Source organism: Ciconia boyciana, chromosome 6 (assembly GCF_034638445.1).
Source record: "Ciconia boyciana chromosome 6, ASM3463844v1, whole genome shotgun sequence".
Lineage (NCBI taxonomy): Eukaryota > Metazoa > Chordata > Aves > Ciconiiformes > Ciconiidae > Ciconia > Ciconia boyciana.
The window spans coordinates 53309617-53333645 of NC_132939.1; the positions used below are offsets into that span (position 1 = coordinate 53309617).

General features: G+C 37.5%; 1 protein-coding gene across 4 annotated transcripts in view; it reads left to right on the top strand.

Annotated features, from left to right (window-relative positions):
* DGLUCY (D-glutamate cyclase) overlaps positions 1 to 24029 on the top strand; it is a 49749-nt gene that overhangs the window by 3973 nt on the left and 21747 nt on the right. For 2 of the 4 annotated variants that reach the window (XM_072865170.1, XM_072865172.1), the window contains exons 2-5: positions 17248 to 17359; positions 20281 to 20434; positions 21121 to 21319; positions 22994 to 23144. In XM_072865170.1, coding sequence (XP_072721271.1) covers positions 17257 to 17359; positions 20281 to 20434; positions 21121 to 21319; positions 22994 to 23144 — 607 coding nt within the window. In that variant the 5' untranslated portion in view covers positions 17248 to 17256. Of the gene's footprint in view, positions 1 to 14388; positions 14465 to 17247; positions 17360 to 20280; positions 20435 to 21120; positions 21320 to 22993; positions 23145 to 24029 lie in introns of those variants that run through there. The other 2 variants (XM_072865171.1, XM_072865173.1) reach the window with 2 other exon arrangements.

Sequence of the window (24029 nt, forward strand, 5' to 3'; positions counted from 1 at the left end):
CCCTTAATCACTCCACAGAGAACATTTGCACAGCAAGGGAAAAAGAGGATCAAATTTTGGAAACCAAGAAATGAATTTAGGGAAGGACTCCCCGTGAAAGACAGTCATGACATGAAACAGCTTTTGTGTGAGATTTGAGTACAGTATTAGTTCTAGTTTCTAGTTTACATATATTCTCTGTGATTTTTTTTTAAATCTGCAACTGAACGTTTTGTGCTTGATAACTGTCAGAAAAGTAGATTGGGTAGGTAAATTTGCTGTTTAAAGCATTTTTGTATGAAACTGCTCTGGCCAACAGTTTTATCTCTCTAAAACCACTTAATGTCTTACCATGAAAGGAGAAGTTATGCTAAGCATCCAAGCCTAATAATTCTCTTAACGGAAGTGGTACAACTCTATCAGGAAATGGATTGTTTCTTGAAAGAGTGCATGTAAGTGAAGATGCGTTACTGATTCTAGGGTTGCATCTTTGATTAAACTTAAGTCCTGTTTCAGTTAGTATTAATTTCTTCACTGAAAATTAATTTGTGTATTTTTTCTTCAGTTACAGTACAGTTACAACTACTATTCCAGGCAACACTTTCAAAAGTTTAATTGTTGAAAATCTACATGGTTATAAAAGAGAAACAATAAAAATATTTGTTATGTTACTTGGTTTCTGATGTGGAAAAGGAAAATGAATGAACACTGTCCAGAGGGGAAAGGAAGCAGCACTATCTATTAAAACAGAAACAGGGGTTTATTTCAATTTCTGATCTGCTTAAATGCTTAAGCTAGGCAGAGATGGAATTTTTAGTTAATACAAAGAATTGACTCTTGGATCCAAATCCTCACTCACTCACAATAATTTGAAATTATTTTCAAGTTTGTTGGAGGAAACACAGAGGACTGTTCTACGTAATGGTATCATTAAACCTGAGTAATACTGACTGCAGTGTAACTAAACTCAAAATCCTTTTCAGAAGACTCACGTGTGAATTCTCATTATTTTGAAAATTGACTGTAAACTTTGGAGAAGGGGACTTTAGAAAGGAGAAGCTAATCGAGATGATCTGAAAGCTAGAGATGAGGAAATTAAAACTTTTAACTCAGCATGGAGACCATGAGTACATCCTGATAGTTGCAGAAGCCATGCATCTGCTTTCCACCCCCAAAGAAGGAAGCAAAAACATGAGAAAAAAAGTTATTAAATGGCAGAGCTTAAAGGTATGCATTGTAGTTCTTAAAGAGAGCCTACAGAAAAGGAGGTAAGTGAAAAGAAGTGTCGCATAAAATGAAGGGGGAAAGCAGTTTTTGAAAAGCACAGATGAAAAATAATAAGTTCATTTCCACAACTTTTTTTCTAGTGACCTATTTAAAGATACTGCATCTGTTAAATTACCATAGCACAAAAATGAGTTTTATTGAAGTGAACCATATTACAGAGATTCCTTTTTTCCTTTTCCCTTTACCTTGACAAAGGTTGTATGGTTATTGATTTTGAATCTACTCTTTTAAATTTAAAAAGATAAGATGCTCCCATGAATTGAAATAACAGAAGAGAAAATCCTGAAACAGGTGAATAAATTAAGAGAAATATATTCCAGACTCAGGTGGTATATCTCCTGGAGTTTAGCAGGAACTTAGAGCTCCTCAGAAAAAAATACAAAAACTCCCATTAGTTTCAAGTACTATATCAGGTGACTGGAAGGCACCTCTTAACATAGTGTAATATAATATTATGTAATACAATATGATTTAATATAAGCAGCATTACAACTAAAAACTTCTTTAAAAGGACTAGGGAAATGTTTTGACAAAAGATTTGAAAGATTACCCTTAGTTTTAAAGAATGAAAACAAAATAATTTTATTTTTAAAATAAAAATATAAAAACAGTAGATAAACATGCTTATAAAAGTAGATAAACATGATTATAAAAACAGTAGATAAACATGATTCCATGAACACACACCAGATATAAAATACTACTGTGAAAAACCAGGGAGTAAACCCAGTATCTCTAACAATAAATTACAAATTTTCAATACGTCAAAAAAAATGGGGATTTTTAACTGAAGTTGCATAATTGACACTGGCACTGTAAACTGTATGACTTGGGACTAGAGCTAATCGGTAACTGGTACTCAGCAATTCTATCATTTCCTTACTGTTTTTTCTTAAACTTTTTGTGCCATACTGATTTATTGAGATACAGGATACAAACTAGGGTATGTCTAGCTCAGCATTCCGTCTCCAGCACTGGCCGATAGCAGCTGTGTGGTGTCACGACAAACTGTGGTAACTTCTAAGATTTAACTATGCAGCCTATGAATAAAGACCTCCATTTGTTTGCTTTGACTTTGCCACTTGCTAGTTTCATCCGATGACCCATAATGATTTAGTTAAAAAGGAGAGTGAAGAATTGTTACCTTTTATCTCCTCCATGCTTTTGGTGGATCTGCCCCTATTTCATGGGCAAACCCAGCACCTGAAGCGCTAGTCACCCCGCCTCAAAATGTCCAGTAAAATATTTGCTGTAGGTACAGGTTATGCACCAGGCACTAGCAGTTTTTTGAGCTTTCAGTAATCCATGCACAGCCTCATTTCTTTCATTTTTCTTAAGTAAAGGGCTTACAGGGGAAACCTAGGTTATTTAGATGTTAGAACCCTCAGTTTCAATACAACTCTTTTCTCTTCTAATGTAAAGTGTTTGCTGTGACAGGCTTTCAAGAGGATATCAAAACCCCAGTTGGTCAGAAGGCATTTTACGCTCCTTTTGTAAATTCCTCAGGATTTGCATTTTCTCTGAAGTGTTAGACTGCTATGCAAAGAAATGTCCCATTAAGCAGTTTTCTCTTGGCTCTCATTTAGAAAGTCTGGCTAAGAGTGAGGTTTGGCATCCTCCTCCTTACATCATGTCACATTCAAAGTTACTTTTCTGTTGTGACTGCTTGTTAACATATTGATGGGGAACTTTACAGCAGTGCAGACTATTGACGTTGTAAATAACTCCATTAACTCTCAGCTCCTTCAACCCCGTCACCCCCCAGCATTTTCTGGGATTTAATGAAGATTTACACTAATACCACATCTCTCTCCAGCTTCAAAATAACACATTCCTATTCAACCAGATTTTATTACACCAAATCCACCGTGTCATTACAGAAACTCCGTAGTAAGTGATTTGCTTCCCATTGGACTCAGTGTTGCCTTCCTAAGACTCTAGTGAGATGCATCTTCAAAATGGGAAGTCAAATGAGGCGAACCCCACAGATTCTTAGAATTACTTGTAATATGCAGAGAAGTTAGGGAATGACTTCAGCTTAATCACTCGTTCTCTGAGTAATATATATCTGCAACGTGGCCTTACGATGTCTTTCCATTATTTTCCTAAGCCTTTAGATAAGAAATTGGTTAAACTGTTCCCCTGTTAGGCAATATTTTTCTTGAGAGAGCTACGTGATTGAAGACAGTGGACAAACGTGAGGTACTGGTTTGGTTTATAGATAAGACAAAATAATTGCTTTTGGATAGCAAGTACCAAAGCAACAGAATTATAAATTGTTTGGGGTTGGCTGTGAACCCCCTGCAGTCCCGGAGCGCTATCCTTTCATGGGTATATAGGGAGGAAATGAAGGGGATTTCTGCAAAAATCATGAGTCTCTCCCTGCTTTTGACAAACACAGAGCGAGTGTTAAACCTTTATTTAATCTTGTGTTTCAAGCCAGACCACGACCATGCTTTCTGTAGCCTTTTATGTACCCTCTCTGACTTCAGATATCCCATGAAAAACTGATCATTCTTCCTCTAAGGCAACAGTTGCCTAGTCTTCCCAGTGCCTCTCTTTGCAGAAGTAAATGCCTTCTCACCCCACCCACACGCCCCAGGAGAGCAGCTTCCCCCCACTCCCTGCCTCTGCTACAGTAGCAGCAACATTCATTTGGCTTCGATTACAGAGTCAAGGATGTTATTGTCATAGGTGCAGGTGATGCTGTGCATCTGCACATCATCGCTCGTCTTCCTTTTAGTGCTTTTACCTCTCTGGGTTGAAGCTTCACAATAAACAATAAAACCAAAACATTTAAAGAAAGTCCGCCTATCCATCTTATTAATAATCTTACTATCCCCTGTTCATAGAATGTTCATTGCTAATCTTTAGCTATTTACTTCGGAGAGGCTTATCTCTTGTCTTGCCTGGTTATTTGCTTGTCTTGCATCTACCTATTAAGTCCACATATTCATGCAGTAAATATCCCAGCAGTCAAGTTACCTACAATATTCATAAGCTGTTTCAAAGAAGACACAAATGTATTCTGATTTATTACAAAAAGATCTAATGAATTAATTCTAAATGTTATTTTATAGGTGCTATTGAGGTTATTTTCAGCAGCATTTTCAATCTATAATTGAAAACATATGCTTATGGTTTTAGTCACAGGACGAGTGTTCAGTGCAGGTAAGGGATTACATCACGCTGCCGTAACACTGAGGAGCCCTTGCTATAGATTGGCACTCCTTTGTGTTGAGCAATATACAGACCCAGAACAAAAAGGTGCCCCCCCAAATTTTCTCATTAATGGGCTATGACAAAAGCCCTTAGAGCACAACTGAAAACTGTGAAAACTTTGACTTTTTCACTGAAGCTGATAATTACTGTAAAGTTCAGAAATTAGTTGTCCATCAAAAATACATGTCTATCGGGAACAAAATGGGCCATCTATAAGCATGGTATCATCTCTATTCCTGTTTCTTTTTAAGAAAGACATTTGAGATGTGTGACTTCTGCAGAGCTCATGAACCCAAGGTCACTGAAGTCAGATGCATGTCTGTTAATATTCGTAGCTATTTTTAATATACATAGATTATATCCTAAACAATGCCTGCTTAATACACTTTGTTTTGCATATTTTCTTTTGTATACTTAGTAACCATGGAAAAGTCACATACAGATCATTCTATTCTTTGAACTATAAGATATTAATTTTGGACTGGCTTTTATTCTGTTAAATTTATGCGGTCTTGAAATAACTCTCTTTAACTGAGAACAGTTTGTTTTATGTGATCAACCATGAAATGAAGACATATATATTATATATATATATGCACACACCTTTTTTTTGCCGAGAGTTTGAAACCAAGTACTGATCGCAATAGTTTCCTTCTTCAAAAGGAGTGGAAAATATTGTGTAATATTCTCCAAACTGAAGCTGGATCTACTCAGAATGCTTATTTTTGAAACTTTCCAGTAAATGGGGAAAAAAATAAAAGCATGTTTATTGTTTGATCAGGAGGACACAGATTCGCTAATTTTTATATATGGTTTCCTATTCTTTTACATGCCTTCTGGTAAACTATATTTTCGATGTCAAGCAAGAAAGTCTCACTTCTTTCCAGTCTTGCATTTTCATGCTCCAGTGACCTTGCATTGTTTCTGACAATTTTCCCATGGACGCAATGGTTGTATATCTCATATATCTGCAGTTCGAAGTGCTTAATAAATTCAAAATTAGCCTTGTATACCAAACTTTCTATGTCAAAGTCGGTTAATTTACAAATACAAGTATTATGAGAATAGAGAAGAGATTTCCATTAGGGAAATCTATCAGTAGAGAATGGAGTTTGAAAATCATTAGCTACCATCATATTTTCAAATGTTTTAGTAGTAGTAACTTTTTTTTTTTTAATAGCAGTCTTCTACTGCTCCATCAGTCTGACTGGAAATTGTAGCAGGTTCTAGTACCTGATGCCTGTTCATCTTCCTTTTAGCTGATTAAAATCCTCTCTCTTCTTTCTGTAGTGAGAAACACCTTCAGCCTGTATTCAAATGATAATGTTCTTCCATCTTTGCATATTATTAAAAATACTCCCTGATAGGTATGATGTAGCAATATATCATACAATATACCCTGCTCTATATGTTTTTTGTTAGTTTTTTATTTCCAAGTAGCTGAGCAATTATCCATTCTGTAGATTTATCTTTTTCTGTCCAGAAATGCTGATCCTAAATACTCACTCCATTTTCAAAATTCTAGGTGGTCCCAAAAATGTGTCTTCATTCTAATTATATTAAAAGAGAAGCTAGCTAAATAGGCCTAGGTTTGAACCAAACTCACTACTTACTCCCTTTCCCCCACAATCAAAACCCCACATATTTGACTAATCTTTTGGAGACAAAACCCATAGATTTTCACAGTTCAGTTTTTGTAAATGTGAGTGCTCTATTTTAATTGTACATTTAGACTTGGAGCCCATTAATGCAAGCTGATGCGTGCTTTTAATTTGTCTTGTCCTTTTTCACTGCATATACTGTGTAGTCTGACCCTTCTTTGGGAGAAGATATTGCCGGTAACAGCTAATTAATTGTATTTGGAACACTCTTCTAAGATGCTTGTCTCAAGAGGATATATATTTATGGAATTAAGATTAAAAGAATGTCTGTGTTTGTAGATTGCATTCTAGTATAAAGATAGTTTAGTTACTTTTAAATACATTAGCTTTGGAACTGGAATCCTAATAAAACAATCCATGCAAAATTCTTGGCTTTTGCATCTAGACAGTTCCCCAAGTAAGTTAATTTAGGAGGTAGCTACTGGAATCCATATGATATGCTGCAAACTGCAGTTATATGGGATAAAGTCCACTTGGCTATCAGTTTTTACATTAACCTCTACAAACAAAGAAATAACCCTTAGCTCTGAAGTTCCTGAACCACAGGTCACAGAATGCTGGAAGGATATACCAGCTAAGTTTTGTCAATGTTTGCTCTGATTGTAAACTCTTCCTTAGGTATGCATTATTGGCCACTATCAAAGTCAGGGTGCTGGGCTTGATGTAGCTTTAATCCTGTCTTCTGAAGAATACTGTTGTAATAATGTTTTGACTTATTTGGACTTTGCTCATGCATTAATCCACACCATGAAACTCTTAAGGCACTATAATGTAATGGAAGGTGAAAATCCCTTTCAGAGAAGGAAGAAAATTCAGCCAGATCAAAACTTAATGCTCAAACAAGCCAAGAGTCTTTTCCCATTTGAAAACAAAATAAAACAAAACTTAGCACACTCTCCATACTTAGGGTATATAATAAGTTATGTGAAAAAAATCCAAGAACAAAAATGGTTATTCAAAACTTAATATCTTAAAGCACCTCTTAAATAGAAGGTATAGAATTTTAAGGTACATTATTGCAATTGCCTGTCTGGCATGTATACAGAAAACAGAATAAAGGATCAATAGTTGCTAAGCAGACAAAAAAAGAGCTAAACCTTATTTCCAAACTGTATGGTTCATCAATACTAATTATAACTTATTTTATATCAAGGGTGTTAGCTTGTTCCATACACATGTGTTTATAAAAAGCATGTGTCTTGCTTATGTGTATTGCTTATATCTTTTTCTGTCCTTACTTTAAAATAACTTTTCTGTCACATCTTTCTTTACTCAGATCTGTGTATAGTATATGGCTTGTATGCAAACACTTATGCAGATGAAATACAATACAGCAAATGTTTAAGCACTTTATCTGTCCTTGAACTCAATAGGACTACTTATCCACTTATCTCTGTTACTTATATTCACAGAAGTACTATAGGTTTGAGTCCTTAAACTGTAAGCTCTGAGACAAGGTTTTATGCATATTACCTCAACCATATCTGGGAGCAAAACCTTATATAAATAAATAAACGAAAAATAGTAATAGCTTAAATTTTGTTCTGTGTTGCTTCTATACAATATATGGGCTCAAATCTCTATTAAAATGGAATTTTGGAAGTAGAGCACACCAAGATACACCAATCTCTGTAGCTTATTTACATTTTAAAAATATAAAATGAGGCGATAGATGGGTAAGACATTTTCAGCCCTTACCTTCTTATTGTTTGGTAATGAAAACCAAAATGATGACATTAACATCTCTTTCAAGTCAGCTAACTGATGCTGCAGCATTATGAGTCATCTCTTTAACACCAAGCTGCTTTTTTAAAAAAAATTATCTTAATGGTGATAAAAGGTATGAGGGTGATAGGCCTGCAGGTCTTACTCTATTTACCCACGGAACATAGGGAAAAGCAGTAAAAGTTCAGGATTAGTTCTATGAGCTAGAAAGGTGAACTGTGTATTTTTTCAAATTCTTGAGTTCTCTGCTGAAGCCTGCACATGAAGGCAGCAGTTTGAGATATTCACTCTGTCTGCTGTAACTGCATTGAACACAGTAGTGTATTGTTTAAGCCACTGAATAACAGAGTGACAGCATTTAGTCATGCAATGCCTGATCTAGTCTGTAACCAGAAACTTATACGAGAACTTCTTTGCATGACCTGTGTTAGGACCCAAGCCTAACAGAGCTCCTAAACTTCTCCCTTGCACTTGCTGTACGGCCATGGTGCTGCTGGCACCAGCGGTGACACTCTGAGGATACCATGAGAGACTGACTGCATCAGAACCATCCACATGCTGTGGGGTCAGGCTGTCCAGGACAGTTTGATAAGGGCCTGTATCCTTCCCTCAATTTAAAAGTGTAAGGGAATTGGGGATTTCCTTTTCAGCACACAATGCTTCAGTTCAAGCCCATCTTTCTTCTAGACAGGAGGCACCATTGCAGCCAATGGCTATAGGGTAACTCGTTCTCTGCTTCATCAAGAATTATTCTGGTGGATGAAGACAGTTGCCCAATGGGATTACATCATATGCTGGTTTTGAATGACTGTTATGGGTTCAGAAATGGAGAGGGCAACTGGAGGCACTCTGGTACTCTGCAGCACCAACACACCACTTGCAGAACCTCTCTTCCCATGGTCAGTGTGATTGCCATTTGTCTATAAAACTAGTTCATTCCTGATTCCTACAGATGGCTGGACAATCAGGTCAGTGTAGCAACACTCTCATTTGCTTGGTTAAACTGCCACATCATCCAGGTCTTCCATCCCCCCTGTTACAGCCAAGCTGAGGTCCTCAAAGGTTCATGTGGCATAGAGTCTCATACTGTCTCTGTATAGGCAGGGGAAGAAGAGCTATGCATGATGTACAGATCTTCATTTGGGTCCCACCACAAGGCACTTTGACTGTTCAGGATTATAACTCGCTAATCCTGCAAGTTCTTGTTGACAAGTTCAAGAATGGTGAGCATTGTCATTGATGATTTATGGGCTCTGTGATGCAGTCTACTAAATAAGTATGTAACATCCGTGGTTTCTAGAGCTTGGGCATCTTCACTAGGGACAAAGCAGCACTCTCTTCTCCATAGGGATTGTGGTCATTGTCAGCCTTACAGTATATGTCTGATTATTGATATTACTGTTTATCACTATTCCTTTTCATCATGCTGCTCTACTCAGCACTGGTCAGTCAGGCCCTGAGCTCTTGCAGGTGGAGTGCAAATCTGTCTGCAGGTGCCTGGCTGCACCAAGCAGACCATCAAGGGCAGTTTCCAGATCATCATGACAACTATAGTTGCCACATAGTACCATAGTTGTCAGGTATGCAGTAATGAAAACAGTAATGCAGCCATAACTTGTCTGAAACTTCAAGGAGCCTTTCCAATTTGAACGGATGCTGCAGAACAAAGCTGCCCAGGCATCCTTGATGCAGATTAACATTTAATATGTGGGCAGCGTGGATGCTCCAAGATAAAACAGCAGTCCAAGAGCACACCATTTGCCATCACATAGCACAGTTGCTAACAGCACCTTATCTACACTTACTCCTGGAAGTTGCAGTGAGGTATTCTTGCAGAGCCTGCCACTGATTCACCTGGTTATCCAAATAGCACTGCGTAAGCCAGGAGTTCCATCAGGGAAATGATGCTCAGGCCTTTTGAGCTGGTCACAGTACTTCTTGGTCTAGGAGCTGAAGGAAGCAGTGGAACAACAAAAGCCAGTATCTCAGTTATTTGTGGAGGCAAAGATGTTTGTGCTTGGTAGTCTTTGGAGAGGTACAATTCACTGGAGGTTCCCCAGACACAGACTACTGACACCCACATTTCAAGGACACTATCTTTGTGTAAATACATAGGCTGCAGTCATTCCTTTAGTGACCATATCTGAGGAGAATTGCATGGTGAGGAGCGATGGATGCAGTGACTTAGAACCTGCTGGCAGACATGAGAACCCAAAAGAAAGGGCATAATGCTGGGGGTAGCCTGAAAGACCTGACAGCAGGACCACGGCATGTTTTTTTGGGAGCATGGTACTATTTTTATGGCATGTAGGGAGCAGAACATCACTCACCTGCTTACCTCCAGATGGAATTCCTTGGGAGGAACGGGCACCCTGTCAGCCCTGTGACCATGCATGACGTGACTGGGTGTAACCTAGGCGGTGACATACTTTCTTATCAAAATAAGCACCTGTGGCTGCTGCCTTGCAAACAAAGCAGTACAAGTCACTGTACTTTGTCCTGTGGACTTCCACTTTCATTCTGCATGAGTATGACTGGGAAGAAAAATTTTCATCCCTTCAGGAATTTTTGTCCAGCCGATGCTCATCACCTTGGCTCCAATGCGCAGTACTCCGCTAGCTGGCCAGTGCTGCCTGCAGGGTGGGGAGAGCTGACATGGGTGGCCTGCAGGCAAGGTCCTCCTGCACCCCTGGGCTGTCGCAGTGCCAGAAGAGGCCAGGACAGAGAACTGGTGGCTGGACCCAGCCCAGAGAATTGTGGAGCAATTCTAAAGATCTTCTGTAGCTCAGTGTAGATTGGGAGACTATATTTAAATGCCACCCTCATGTTTTTTTCAATTTCTTGAAGTTGAATAAGCACTTCTTGTCATCTTATACAAAAACAACCTCTGGTAGATCATTTGCTGTCTCTTTTTACTGCAGCTGGTGAGTATTCCTGACAGCAAAGTCAAAGGCATGAAAGTGGCGTTTTTAAATCTCGATAAAGGTCCTTGTCTCCTCTTATGTGTGTACCTTATCTTGCCAAAAGTGCACGTAAATGAGGTGGCTGTTCTAAAGCTTGTTGGTCGTGTGTTTTTGTAAGATGATGGGGCAGGGTATGCAGGCATTAGGATATGACCCAAGGGGTTGGAAGGGTGCATGAAGTCATGAGGCCTCATCCTTTGCAGGATAAAAAGGCCTAAACAACCAAGATCTTGCATAGATTGTGCCCATGCAAGGGCAGGGTCCCAGTGTGAACTACTCTCTAGTCTCGGCCCGTATTTCTCCACCTGAGAAACAATTTATTTTGAGCCAGAGCAGAAGCTGAGTGTAAAATAATACAAATGCAGTGGTGGAAGTTCAGGGAGTCTGTGCAAGACGTCGCACTTACACGCAGCGCTGTCTGCAATGGCTGCTTTGGAACTGGTAATTGCTTTCTGTTATTTGTTCTTAATATACCAGGAGAAACTAAACGTTGTGTGTATTTTTTGCAAGTAAACAAGATTGCATCAAAGGTACATTGATTCCATCATCACTTTCTCATCCTGACATAATCTGCAGGATCTTGAGTACAGGCTAGCTGCTTTAAGCAGCAGAGAGAACGCTAATGGAAAGTAATTTAAATTTCTATTTGCAGTCCTCGTCTAAATGTGCGTAAACTTCAAAGGCAAATACCCTGTATTTCAAATGTAAAGTTAAATCTTAATTTGCTGGATGAGCCACTGTCTGAAAATACACAAAGCACTTCCTCTTTGGAATGATACACAAAGCACTTCTGTGCTTTGAAATGATTCATAGCAGATGGGGAGAAAAAGGATCATTAATTGATTCTTCAAATAAAACATCACAAGTATAACTGAGAGACCCCGTTGGAAAATCAAATGGAGTAAATTTTCAGAGAAGTTTGTGCTTTTCACAGAAGTCTCTTGGCAGAATTTCAAATCAGCTTGGTGATTAAGCAGCAGGTCATTTTAAACCATGTTTACATCAACAAGCCTCCATAACCATATTCATACTAGGGCAAGGCATGGTACACAAAGGGTTTGTTAGATTATAATTAGTTTCGATTACTTTCCATTATGTATCAGTAAAGGCAGCCCGTGGGCTGGCTCATGTTTCAAGTCACCCGGCTGTTCCTGTTAGTGCAGCAGTAGCTTTGGCTAAGCTATCTGCGTGACAATATCTAAAAAAACCTGCCCAGCAGTGTTAAGTAGTGACCCCTGCACTTTTTTGGCCAATGAACCTGTACATGCCAGCACCCGTTCTTCTTATCAAACTTTAAACTGAAAGTAGGACAAAAGTGGTATAAACAATGCAAGACTGTATTTCGTAAGAGTCTTTGGGCTCCCTACAAGCAAGTCTCTGGATTACACTTTGAAAAGTCACTGCACGAAGCCACATTCTTATTAGTGTATCAGTACCACTGGAGAACCAGACCTGTAATCTGTGCATCAGAAACTGGTGTTAGCTACTTTGCAGTCTTCAGGCCGACTTGTTTGTTACCTTTACCAGCAGTGCTTTTTACAGGCTGTTTATTCTCAGGTGATCCATTTTTAAAACCACAGAAATACTATATGTTTTTAGTTTTATTTCATGAATTTGCTTGTCACATGTAAAGGCGAAGCAGTCACGCTGACACTTCTGAAGGATGTTTTAATCCTTCTGTGTTATTATATAATTTTTTGATTCATTTTTATCTGGTGTGGTTTAGCACAGCAGTATGGACACACCCACTGCATCTCAAAGTGTAATCTTTCTGACACTTAAATGACATTTTTCCATTTTCTTGGGTAATGAATAATTTACAATGTGGGCCTGGAAGGAATCTATGCTCATATTTAAATATCTGCAAAATTTACAGATACACTGTTTCATTTTGAAAGCTCTAAGGTAATACAAAATGTTTCACTTACCACACTTCCTTCTTTCTCTCTAAAGAGATTATGCTCTGCAGATTGTAAAAATGCTTTATAAACTATAGCTCCATCAACAATTTAAAGATTCGTAACTTTTCAAGGCTAGTTGGTGGTTCTGCTGTCAAAAATTAAGGAGGAATTAATTAGAAAAACTGCTTAATCCAAGCCTATCTGTAATATTAAAAGGGGATGTATACATATTTATCTCTCTACATGTAAGTGTACATATTGATGTTCAGAGGAGTCTGCATTTTACAAGTCTAGGAAACCATTTGTGCATTTATTGTGTTTTATGATTTCTGAAGTTAGATTATTTTGTCTCAGACTGAGAACAAGAAAAGCTCATTTAAGGCTGAAAATTGAGAGAGAGTTTAAGGTACAACTGAGAGATACAGCAGATATATAAATTAAAAAGAGCTAGTGAGAGGAGAGAAGGCATCCAAACTCCTGTACTGCCAGAGGATGCAGTCAGACAAACCAAGGAAGCAAGCCCTGTGAAGGGCAGTCCAGCTTGGAGTTGTGGAGGCAGAGGTCTGAACTCAGGGAGGAAAGAGGCAAGGACAGAGGCACACTGTAGACAAAAGAAGGAGGGAGGAAACAAGAAACAGCCCGGGACATGCAAACAATAGGGTGGTGCAAAGAGGCTGCTCTATCCATCATACAAGTCATCTGAAAGACAAGGCAACCTCTTTATTAAATCTTGTCTGGAACTGCATTTTTCTTCCTTCATGTTGGGTTGGAGGTTATTTGGCAAAGGTGGATGGTATTGGTCACTTTTTCCAAGCATTACTGTTGAATATTTAACTCTTACCTTGATATACAGTAACTAACTTTGTTACCAGACAAGGCTTGAAGATAGAAAGTAGTGAATCTCTAAGTGATATGACCGGCAGGGGTACGCCTCTTGAGAGCAGCAGGGTTTAACAGGATAAAGTAACATTCCTCTCAAGCATGAGTTGTGGGATTCAGGGGAAATAGAGCATATTCTTTATAATCAGTTATAAAGATGAGGCTTAGAATCAGTCCCATTCCAATCACCTCAGCAAAGATCAGCACCTCATTGCACACAGTCACCGTGCTCAACTAGTGCGCTGAGAACAGCATGTAGAAATGGTTAATGACTTAGAGCTTCACGTGGCAACAGTTGATCACAACTTCTGAATAAAAAAAATATTCACCCTCCAAATCTGGCCTTCCTGAAAACTGTTGTTATCTAGGTAATGGGATATTTTGCAAATCAGCTGGGCCAAATTAATCAGGCAATGCGTATCTGCTTAACTCGACTGGAGTGGTGCTACACAGATATATACTAAATGAAGATGTCACCTAACAATTTTACTTGACTTACTAAAACCAGACCCAAGATCTGTTTAGAACTTTTACCAAAGCTGGTGCATATCTGTACTTCCTGACTGCCACTTTGATGCAACGAAAAGTTTTTCCTGAATAGATATATCTTTTTCATATAATTTCATATCATTTCAATACAATAGTTTTTCTGACAAGCTGATTCATTATTCTGAACTACTGATATGGCATATTCCATACCGCCATCATTGATCACCCAGCTCCTTGCATCATTCTTATAGATCATTCTTGCACATTATCATCTCTTTCCAGCTTTAAAGTTCCATCATCCTTGTCAAGATCTGGAAGTGCAGCTCAAGATATGGCAGTGCCCACAAATCAATAGTGGGTAGGTGCCATTTTAATGTGTCAGACAGCAATATATTTTAATATTTATTCATTTAAGTTCAGTACGTAAAACTCAAAATACACATGAAATACGTGGAATCTTCATGTAAACCTCTAAAAAGAAAAGTGTTTATTGTGCTTCTAATGTGGAACCAAATGTTTAAGAAAAGGTTCTTTAAGAGTGATCTTGACACTTCAGTGCTATGAAGCTTTACAATATTGGTTGTTGGTATTGTAAGTCAGGGAGTCTGATGTGAGCAACACGACTTCGAACAAGGTTTTTTTCAGACTGGGTGCTTTAAGTATGAAGTTAGTCATTACGCACCCAGTAAATGACCTGATTTTCAAATGCTGGTTACCCAGGACTGTATCTCATTGGCTTTAGAGTTCATTCCATTAAAGGCAACCCGGACTGGAAAGCCAGATCTTAGAGTCCCTTAGTGAAGGGACACCATATAGGATACCCTCAGGCACAACAGCCATAAGTTCTGTCAGCATCTTCTCTTAAGGGCTTTTTAACACTTACCCTGCACCCTACCTTATCTGTATCACGATCGAACATACCCCCATGAGATAACTGATACTTACTGTTATCTGAAATGATCTCAGAACAAAATGAAAGGAGTTGACAAACCTCTGCCAAGGGACAGATCCTGATAACTGATTAACAGCTGTACCAGACCGTTTAGTCAGAGTGCTGCTTGAGGGCCCCATGAAGCCAGTCTGTACGCTTCATTGGGCATCCTGATGAGACAAAATGGAGAAGATGCTGTAAGACCTGAGTTATCTTGGTCCTTCTCCCCTGTCATTCCAAACAGGTCGTGGTCATGATGGCTCCAAGGATTTTCCAGGAGGTCCTAGAGGTGGCTAATGGGGAATCTAAACCTGATGATGCGCCCTAGCATAGGGATATAACATACTGCATAGCAACTAGCCATTCCTGGGGAAGTCAAATAGCACAAGCTAGTAGACAACTTCAGACTGTCTTTCAAATCCAAGTAAGCTAGTAGTTCTTTAGGCCATCAGTCCTATAGATGATTTAGATGGTTTCAAAGATGCTCAGAAATAAAGAAAAACAATCTGAAAGAATAATGAACACACCTGGAATTTTTTATTAGGATCACTGTATTTAATCTGAAACCTTTTGAATGAATAATTCCAGGCTCGTGTTAGAAATTCTCTTTGCAGTAAGAATAATGTCTCTTAAATTGATGCTTGTAGGCCTGGATTAGAGCTCAGCTACATTTCTAAATCCAGTTTCTTGTTATCTTTAAAGTGTGTATTTGGAATTGTTCATGATTTTGTAATGAAGACTATTTTTTCTGCAGCATACGGAGTGATAATGTAAAAGCAGAAAAGATGAGAAAAGTTAGAAAGTAGTAAGTTAGAGTTCAGAAAAAAAATCCAGACTGATTTCTTTTGGCTGACAATGTTATATAAAGATTTCATAATTAAGAATAGATACGAAGCTTACTCTAAATTTCAGTGCAACCAACTTAACCTCTCAGAATTCTGCAAGCTTTGGGAAACATTTTGGACAGACAATCTATGATGACAGTATAATTTCAGTCAAAGCATATCACTACTCTTACTTCATGTTAATTGAGGAATGAGTTGCTCAGGGGTATAAATTTCCACAATAAAGTGTTTCACTTATATTCCACTCCACTGTGAGAGTGAAATTTTGCACTATCATAGTTATAGTACAAAAACTGTGGACCTTGAACAGAAAAGTTAACTTTTGCTAGAAGGCTGTAACATCTCATTGTACATTAATTCACTGACATCTTTTAAAAAAAGCAGCACAGCTTCTATCATATTTATTACTTCTTATGAATGACATCAAGAATGGCTTCTTCTGAACTAAAGAGAAACTTGGAGGTTGGTAATTTGATTACTTGGAGGATAGTTCAGTTTCTTTACTTAAAAGTGACCAAGGTTAAAATCATAAGCAGCCAAGTTATTATTTTACCCTGAGCTATCTTTTACTTTTTCCTAATAGTGATGTAATAAACCCTTTTTAGTTATTAGGTATTTTAGGTTGAGGGAAAAACTTTGTGTGAACTTTGACTAGATTGCAGAAAAAAGATAGCTTAAATCTCCAAAAGATGTAAAAAGCGTCAGATATTGATTGTATTTAGGGTACTTACCTCTGTTCCTGCTTCAGATTGTATGACAAGTGACTTAAACATCTATATGTCTGCTTTCCCAGTGGAAGAATAGCCACGGGAGTATTCAATTCTACATAATTAATATTTGAAGAGTATAATACATGTGGAAAGTATTAACATGACGTTTTCTGAATATAGTTCTCTCTTTACCGCAAGGTTGCATTGCTAATTGTCTAAAAGCATTTTGAACAGAGAAGTAATATTATAGATTATAGCTTGGTAGGTTAATCCATTTGTGCTTTTGCGATTTTAAAGTTACAATGAATTTTGGAAAAGTGAATACTGTAGGACATGAATATTTATTAGGGAGGAAAGAAATCTGTTTCTTACATTACAGGCCAGCAAAACTTTGCATTTTATGCCAAATGTTAAAGTGCATGTCTCTGGCTAATTTACTGAAAGATTCAGTTTGCATTTAGTCATAAAATGTCAGTGAAATAACCTTTTGACTTCAATCTGCCTTGTGGGTTATAACTTAGAATTTCCCAGTGATAATAACTGCAGTGGAGCATGAGGAGGAAACTTAAGCTAAGTTCTCCAGCAAATCAGAATTTAAAATGTCAAAAAAATAAATGCGCTTTGTGTTTAAATTTATAATTATCTTTCTGTTAAGGCTGAAGAGATGATTTTGACAGGAGGCTTGAAATCTCTCCTTCCGCATGTGCTAAGAAGAATAATTCGATGCAACAGACTCAGTATTAGTAATACTTCTGGAATGGCGGAGGGTAGGTAAACCTAACAGCTCTAAGTGTAAAAGTGACTCCATTTTAGATTCATAGCTATGTGTTTTCTTTTTTTGTTTGGGAAGGAATGTAGGAATATCAAAAGCACTGAAGTAAAACAGAAGAAAATGTTGAGTTGACTTATGTTCTGAAGTTGCTTGGGTGTTTTGGAAATCACATTGTAAGCATCTGACACCGTGTTCTTAAATCACAAAGCTAAGTCAGAGAAAATATATCATCCTACCTATGTAAAGTACATGGACTTTGTTTTCAAAGTTTGCAGTGCATCCCTCAGCTCCCAGTTATGTCAGTGAGAAGTTACGGATGCAGAAAATATTTGAATAATCTTTAACCTAATCTGGCTTTTCTTACATACATTATTATCACGTTTGCAGGATGACAAACTACGTTCTTCACAGAGACCTTGCTTAGTGCATCAGATACACTTTGCGGAAGAATGAGAGATGTATAGTTACTGAAGTGGTTTTCTTCTTCATTTGTTGCAGAAGTTGGAAATTACTGACTCAGCAAGACTGGGAATTATAAGGGGAAGGGAAAAAATAGTCTTGTACTCAGATAACTGAATGCATTCTGGAAAATTGATTTCTGTCTTGCCTCTCATAGCTGGACTTTTACAGAAGCAGAGAAGTCTGCGTCATTGTTCTGATCAACTTTAAAATGTAACTTAACATAACTAAAAATACTGTGGCAAGTAGCTGATCAACAAAGCTGTGTGTAGTAGCGTTACTATAACATAAGAACATTAAGGGTCATTTTAGAGAATCATAGTGAGTCTTGAAATTATGGTTTTCTTTTCCATCAGTACATAAGTTGAAAAATACTAATGGAAAACATGTTATAATGTTAATAATCTGCAGTTTGCCCCAACTGTATTTTTAAGTGCATGTATTGCTGCAGTAGTTTTAAATGTGTTAGTTTTAACATTTCAAGAAAGTATTGTTTGCATACAAAGCAAGTTCAGACTTCTAGCCATGAGCGTACCGCGCCGTCATGCAAAGACGAAAAAAACTAGAGTAATTGGAATTTCTCAGAATCCTTAAAATTGTCTTACATTGTTGGGTGATATACTACTAAAATAATTATTTCTTACTGTCCTCATTGCCATTCACCAAAGAAATTAAAAACTCTTTCTAAACTTCTCTGAACTGGGAGATGAGTGCGTTGAATTAATGCATAGGTTGATCAGCATGTCCAGTTTCACTAACATTGCTCCTTAATATATTCATAATGATGGATACCTGATGCAAGTATATATGTAAGCTGATATGGGAAAGGAAAAATATCTTTTCATCTCTAAAGAAAGTAAGGATATACTTATCAGGAGGAGCAATAAAGTTGTCAAAGAGTTATAACGATGCTTCCTGAGTTTATAGAATACCTCAAAGTTACCTACAGATTCAGTCTGTCAGCTGTGACTAGTATTTTAAATTCAGTGTTGTCTGAGTTGAATGCACTGACTAAAACCATAATTTTAAGAATTTGTGGATATCACCAGCAAAGTAGAAAGCGCCTGTGGATTTCACATGGACAGCAGGGAATGAAGTTGAGGGGTAACTGAATGTAGTATTTTATTCAGTGGTAAATTTAGTATGTTTATTGAACAAAAATGTATTTCTGTATTTAGCAAGAAACTGTTTCTGTATTTAGTAACTTGCTAGTAATAAAATGAATTTTTGTGCTGAGTACTCCCAAGAGAGCAGTTTGTGGGCACATTCAGTATGCAAATACATGCTTACCTCAGCCTTTGCTTTGCATTTTTCCATCAGGAATAGAATTTTATCTTTTGGTTTCTTTGTCACCTTTGGTCAAGTGTAAGATTTGGCTGATTTTCTACAGCCTTTTAAGGCAGATCATTGATTTCAGCTAAATGATTGCCTCTTGGATGACAGACTACCGCAGTATTTAAGGAAGTGAGAGCTTCTATGCAGCCTTTTACTCGCCTGTCTGATATCAGGCATGGTAATAACTTTTCAAGACAGTATTAATACAGGAGTCAGGGACTGTTAATTGTCAGTTTTATACACCACAGACTAGTTGTACTCCGAATTTTCTCTCTGTATTTGAACAGCTAGTATTTACATGCAGGAAAATTAAAATGACATTGGTATTAACTACTACTGTTTAGAAAATAAATTTTTGCTAAATAAATGAATGTGAGCTTTCTTCATTGATACTCACTGCAAAAATGTTAATGTCTTTAGAAGCTATCGCGTGGTAGTAATCAACAACCTTTTAAATCAAAGTTGATTCCGAGTGAAGAAAGTGTAGCAGTTCTATTCATTTTAGTTCTTTAAATTAGAAATAGTAGAAATGACTGAGATTCAGTGCAACAGGCAAGAGTTTATTCCTGAGCTGTAATTTCGTCTGTTAAATTGCAGCCCACACTAAAATTCCATAGCCAACAAACTCTGAAGAATGGGCAGCATAACGTGAAGGTACCAGGAGTTTACTGTTGGACTGGCCATGATTTATAGCTTGGTATTAAATGAAAAAAAAATGGTGAAAGTGTGGTATGCAATAGCCTTTCTTTGGCCCTGTGCTAACATTTGCAAAGTGAAGCATTTTCCCATAGAATACTCATTTCCCAGGTTAGGAAATAAATTATGTTTATATATAAATTCGTACAAGTATTTATTAAAGTAATTATGCTGTCTTCATATTCTAGTACTACCCATGTCTGCCAACTATTTTGGCTGTGAACAACTTCTTGTACAGCGTACATCTAGCTATCATTTTAAAAACATTTCAAGAAGTCGTTTAACTTAATTACGGACTTCTGAACCAAAAATTTCCTTAAGGTAATTTTTTATAGGCCATCTGAAGAAATCTAGACAGAAAAGTTACTGTTTCACAAGCAAAAAGCTGACTTAATAACCAGTCATTCCTACCTTCCACAATTTCAGGCTTTAAACAAGCCAATGTTGTGATTTTGCACAAGTCCCTGGCTGATGACTTTGAGAAGTTTTGCCATGCAAATGATGGACCCTTGCCGCTGCTGTACAGAAGTAAACCAGGTGATTGGAAATGTCATTCTCTGAGTAGTGATTCTGATATCAGGTAACTATGGACCAACTCTGCTTCTCAAAGTTCTGCAGTGAATGCTGGTAGTGATTAGAAGGGTTTCGGGGAACAGCCTGCTCACACTGTTGCACATTTTGAACAAGTTTCTTCTATTGGAGTTATACCTTTGAATGAAAACTATGCATGAGTATAACAGCCTGATTGTCTTCTTCTTGAGAAACATGTTATGATAATTGTGAGTATTACAAGTATTTCTCTAATGCAAAAGTGAAATTTTGTGTAATTTGCAGTCTGAGCCAGCAGAGTTAAACGATAAGGTGTTACCTTTGTTTTTTTTAGTAGTAACGCAGGCATGGTGGCTGCATGATATTCGTAGGGTCTCTGAAATTTGAAAGATGTACTCCTGTAGTAAACACTAAAAGCAAGACGTAAAAGAGCTCCCTAATTTTTGAAGCCCTGAGACAAGATACGTATAAGGGACATTTACCTATAAAACCTAAAAAATACCAAACTTTAACATGTTCTGTTTACTGGCTTGTTTTTGTGCAGAATAAGGTGTTCTGGGGTTTTTGCATGTGTTTGTTTCATTGTTACACAGAGAGAAAAGGAATGGATGAAGTAGGCCATATCTTGTGGTTTGATACTGTATCTTGGTCAATTCAAACAATTCACCTTGTTCTCAAAAAATATGATAAAGCTGTGATAACTTCTTATTTCACTAGAACTGACTGCCTACAGTACAGAATATATGAGCATGGAGCTTGTACTGGATCACTGAAAAGCCTAAAGGAGTATTCTGAACAACTTGAGGACATGGTGACTTTTTATTTAGGCTGCAGCTTCTCTTTTGAAAAAGCAGTCCAAAATGCTGGCATTCCCGTAAGAAATGTTGAGCAAAAATGTAATGTCAGCATGTATAAGGTAAGTATATGCACACACACATAGTCTTTGTCATAACTTTGCCTTTGCTTGTTTGTCCATATTCACATTATGTGCATATACCTATTGCTCAAAATCAGATCTTTTTTTCCTACCTGCATAGTAACTTTAGGCATGTGCTAGTGCTGAGTGCATAAAAATACGGGGTAAAATATGCCCAGCCTCAGCTCAGTGCTTTTCTCAACTTCCTGCAAGGCCAATCCGCTTTTTTATTCATTTATGGCAACAAAGTTTTTTCCTGTGTGCTGTGGCAGCCATTTCATTTGGATTCTGATCTGGTTTGCCTTCTCTGTTTCAACCAGTGACCCATGCACTATTCTGACCATGCCTTTATACATGTCCTGCTCTCCATACCAGCTCTGGCTTGCAGTAGGAATATTCCTTTTATGAGCCCAGACAGTAGCAGTTTCTTCTGCACGTGATAGCCGCATTTTGGATTTTTCCTGTGACAGTACAGCCTTTAAACTGCGTATTTGCTATGAACCCAGACCTCTGGGACAGAAGATGTTCCCAAAAACTTGAGGCATCTACCATAGCACTGAAAATTATAACTGTGCCCAGAAAGTTTATAGTGCAGATTTTAATGTTGGCAGAAGTCCTAGAATAATTCTGGCTCCAGTAGGTAGACCCTTTAATATTAAGAGCACTTAAGTACTCATCTGCATGCCTTTTTCATGTAGTTCATATGCTGTTCTACTAGACAAAGGTTATTGTTGTTTTCAGTGTTATCATTTCACAGTTTTTTTGCTATACTCCTGGTCAAAATGAAGGCACAAATATATCTCATACCAGATACCAAGCTTAAAGAAAAAAAAAATACAACTATGTCTCTGCTTATGACATTTCAGAATTAGGAAAATTTAATAGTTTATAGCACATCAATACTGTGAAGAACTGCAGTGTATTTCTTCAGTGACAGGTATAATGATTTTCATTATAAAGATTGTTAATGAATGGTTTCTATAGAGCTCTAGCTGTCTACGTATCTTGTTTACGTTCGAATGGAACGTAGATATCAGACATTTTGTTCTAAAAAGCCAGACTGCTTTACTTCTGAATAGAAAAGGTACTTCAGCATCCCAGCCAGTGAGGATGATGAATTCTACAGAACATTTCTAGAGTCACAAATGTTTTTGTATGTGCAGAATCGGCATGCTGCTTCTGTAGAAGTGGGTACTGCCAGCAGCAGGAGTTCCTGACCCTTGCATGTTACAGAACGCTGTAGCTCCCCTCAATTCAAATACAGAGGATAGATTCAGACCAAGTAGATTTGTTGCCGTGTGATACTTTTTATTAGCTTTTTCCCTTTCTGTACAGGGAGCACACGGTTGTTTTCTGCCAATATTCAGAATATACTGAGCTCACCACACTGCATGCTACATCTTCCAAAGCAAGAAATGCATAATGTTGAAAATGTTAGTGATCAATATGAAGAAGCTCCAGGATGGAATGTTTCACTTCTGCACTGCTGGATCTTACCAAAAAAAATTATGGGATGCTAAGAAATTTTTTTTTTTTAAAGGATTTAAAATGAATGTTAGTATGCAGCCTTTCTAAACTCAAGTACAGCACAAAGTTTTAGACTTATTTCTTCTAATACTTTAGAAGTATTATTCTATATTCCTGCTAACACCTTGGATTCTTTTAAACTGCCAGACAGCTGTGCCTTGCTACAGTGTTTCCACTTTTTGCTGCAACTTAGTAGTCACAATGAGACCTATTCCTGAAAGCAAGTTGGAAGCAGCTGTGCTAGCAACGTCTGAATTAAAAGAAGCCCATGGAGCACCAATTCACATGGGTGACCCTGGTCAGTGCTTTTCATGTTTCACTTGGCATGCACTTTACCGTGTATAAAAACGGAGCGGGGAACGATGGGAGGTGGTAGGACTGAAATACCTGCACCGGTAAATTTATTGGTTTAATCCTTTCTAATGGTCACAAACCTGAATTTAAAAAAGAAAAAAAAGAATTAAGTTTTGAATGAACTGAACACAGAGATTTCTTGCATAAAAGATAGCTGTCTGATGTAGATAAATTGAGTTATATGGCAGGGGTGGTTTTGGTAAAAAGTGTAATCACATTTTTCTAAAATGTATGCAGTTTCTTTTATATGTGAATACTTTCTTGCTTTCAGAGATTCCAGGGTAGCAATGATTGACAGCACGGGGAGAAGTATGTGTGGATGCATTTTGTGTCTTAGCGGATGACTGTGAAAGTAAATACTGCATTATTTTTAAAAATACTGAAATAGGATACATTGAGCACAACACTTAAGAAAGAATAAATAGAAATAGGACAAGAATATATGTTTTTTTAAAAATACAGCTCAAACAAGTATAGGCCTATTCTTTGCAAGGGAAAACTGAAAAAAAAGATAAAACAGGAGGCTGTTTGGAAAAAAACAAAACCAAACCAAACACCTTAAGATGAAGATAGATCACAATTAAAAAAAAATTCCCCTCTGCTGACAGAAATTTTTCAAGCAGTAGACTGATGGGCTGCACCCACAGAAGGGTCACGTTGCAGAGCAGGGAAGGAGATGTCCTTGGTAACGGTACACCCCAGTAATATATTTGCTCTGAGTGCTTAAATCTGAGGAACTAGTAATAAGTCATTACTCTGAGGAGAGCAACAAGGTGATTGGGCAAGTGAGGGTCTCCACTATTTATTTATTTTTAACAGAAAAGACTGA